The sequence below is a fragment of the Aptenodytes forsteri genome, unplaced genomic scaffold, assembly GCF_000699145.1.
Source record: "Aptenodytes forsteri isolate BGI_AS27 unplaced genomic scaffold, ASM69914v1 Scaffold459, whole genome shotgun sequence".
Lineage (NCBI taxonomy): Eukaryota > Metazoa > Chordata > Aves > Sphenisciformes > Spheniscidae > Aptenodytes > Aptenodytes forsteri.
Window position 1 is genome coordinate 42616 of NW_008794121.1, and position 1448 is coordinate 44063.

The 1448-nt window shown below is 67.5% G+C and overlaps 1 protein-coding gene across 1 annotated transcript in view; it reads left to right on the forward strand.

Moving 5' to 3' along the window:
* Positions 1-1448, forward strand: part of ARAP1 (ArfGAP with RhoGAP domain, ankyrin repeat and PH domain 1) — a 107965-nt gene that overhangs the window by 15087 nt on the left and 91430 nt on the right. The window contains 4 exon segments of the mRNA XM_019471418.1: positions 425-550; positions 853-973; positions 1099-1190; positions 1192-1305. Coding sequence (XP_019326963.1) covers positions 425-550; positions 853-973; positions 1099-1190; positions 1192-1305 — 453 coding nt within the window.

The window sequence follows — 1448 nt, forward strand, 5'->3', positions numbered from 1 at the left end:
AGGGGCAGCCCTCGTTCTCAGCTCCATGTTTTAATTGGTGCCTGGAGGAAAGCATGACGTCCCCATCGCTGTCCCCAACAGTGACACGAAGGCTGGGGGCACGGCGCAGAATCGAGGTCTGGGGACACGGCACAGGATCGATGGCGAGGTGGCCCCAGGCTTTTGGCAACTGGGGCGTGAACGCACAAGCGGAGTCGCCCCGAGTTCAAGGGCGGACGGACGGTGCAGCCCGGAGCTGCCGGGGCCGCCTGGCACGGCACAGCCCGTGCCGTGGGGCTGGGGCCAGCGAGGAGCGAGCGGGGAGGGGGCTGCTCCAGCCTGGGGGGCTCACACCACCCTTCCTGCACCCCAGCCCCCTCGGGAGCAGCACCGGCCTCGGGTGGGCTGCAGCACCCGCTGCCTCCCGCCTGCCTGCCCCCCGCAGAGGGTGCAGCTCGGTCACCCCGTCCCCTCCAACGGGTCCCTCCGGTCCCTTCCCAGGTCCTACATCTACCAGAAGCGCTGGGTGAAGCTCGATGCCGACTACCTCCGCTATTTTGACAGTGAAAAGGTGAGTGGGGAGGGAGGATTCGGGGACTTGGGGTGAGAAGGTGGCGGAGGAGCTGCCCCAGTGGGACCACATCCCTCCGGGCATCCCGGCTGTGAGATTTGGCCGTGGCAAGGGGCAGCATCCCGGGGAGCAGCGGTGGATGGGTGCTGGGGTGATGCCGGCACCGGGGTGGGATGCGGGATGCTTGGAGCCTCCCGGACAGGGATGCTCTCAGCATCACGAGCCCGGGGCGGTACCCATCCCATCTCCCTGAGGCCATGGTGGTGAGCAGTGTGTCTCTCCCCTGCCCTGCCCTGCCCCAGGACGCCTACTCCAAGCGGTTCATCCCCGTCTCCTCCATCTCCCGCGTTGCCGGCGTCGGGGACCAGAAATTCGAAGTCATCACCAACAACCGCAACTTCGTGTTTCGGGCCGAGAGCGACGGTGAGCGACGAGGGTCCCTGCTCGTGGGTGGCCCCGGCTAATCCCCCTCCCCTGGCCCAAGGGATGAGCCCTGGAGGCTCCTGGCCCCGGGCTGATCCTGACCCGTCTCCCCTCTGGCCCCGCAGCGGACCGTAACGAGTGGATACGGACCCTGCAGCAGATTGCGGAGGAGCGGAAGAGCAAAGCTCTGGAGAGGACATTGGTGTCGCCGACCACCCAACCGCGCCGCCGCCCCACAGCCAACAAGCGGCTTCCTGGAGCTGCGGGGGTTTAAGCACAAGCTCTTCGTGGCGGTGGCCGGGGACAAAGTTTTCCTCTACAAGAACGCAGAGGTGGGTGGCTGGGGGGGGGCCGGGGTGCCATGGGAGACCCTGATGCCGTTTCGAGGGGGACCCCTTCCCTTCACCTCCACAGCCTAAGCAGAGCGGCAGTGAGCCGGGGCACCCCGGGGCTGCCACCCCCCAAACAGGGACGG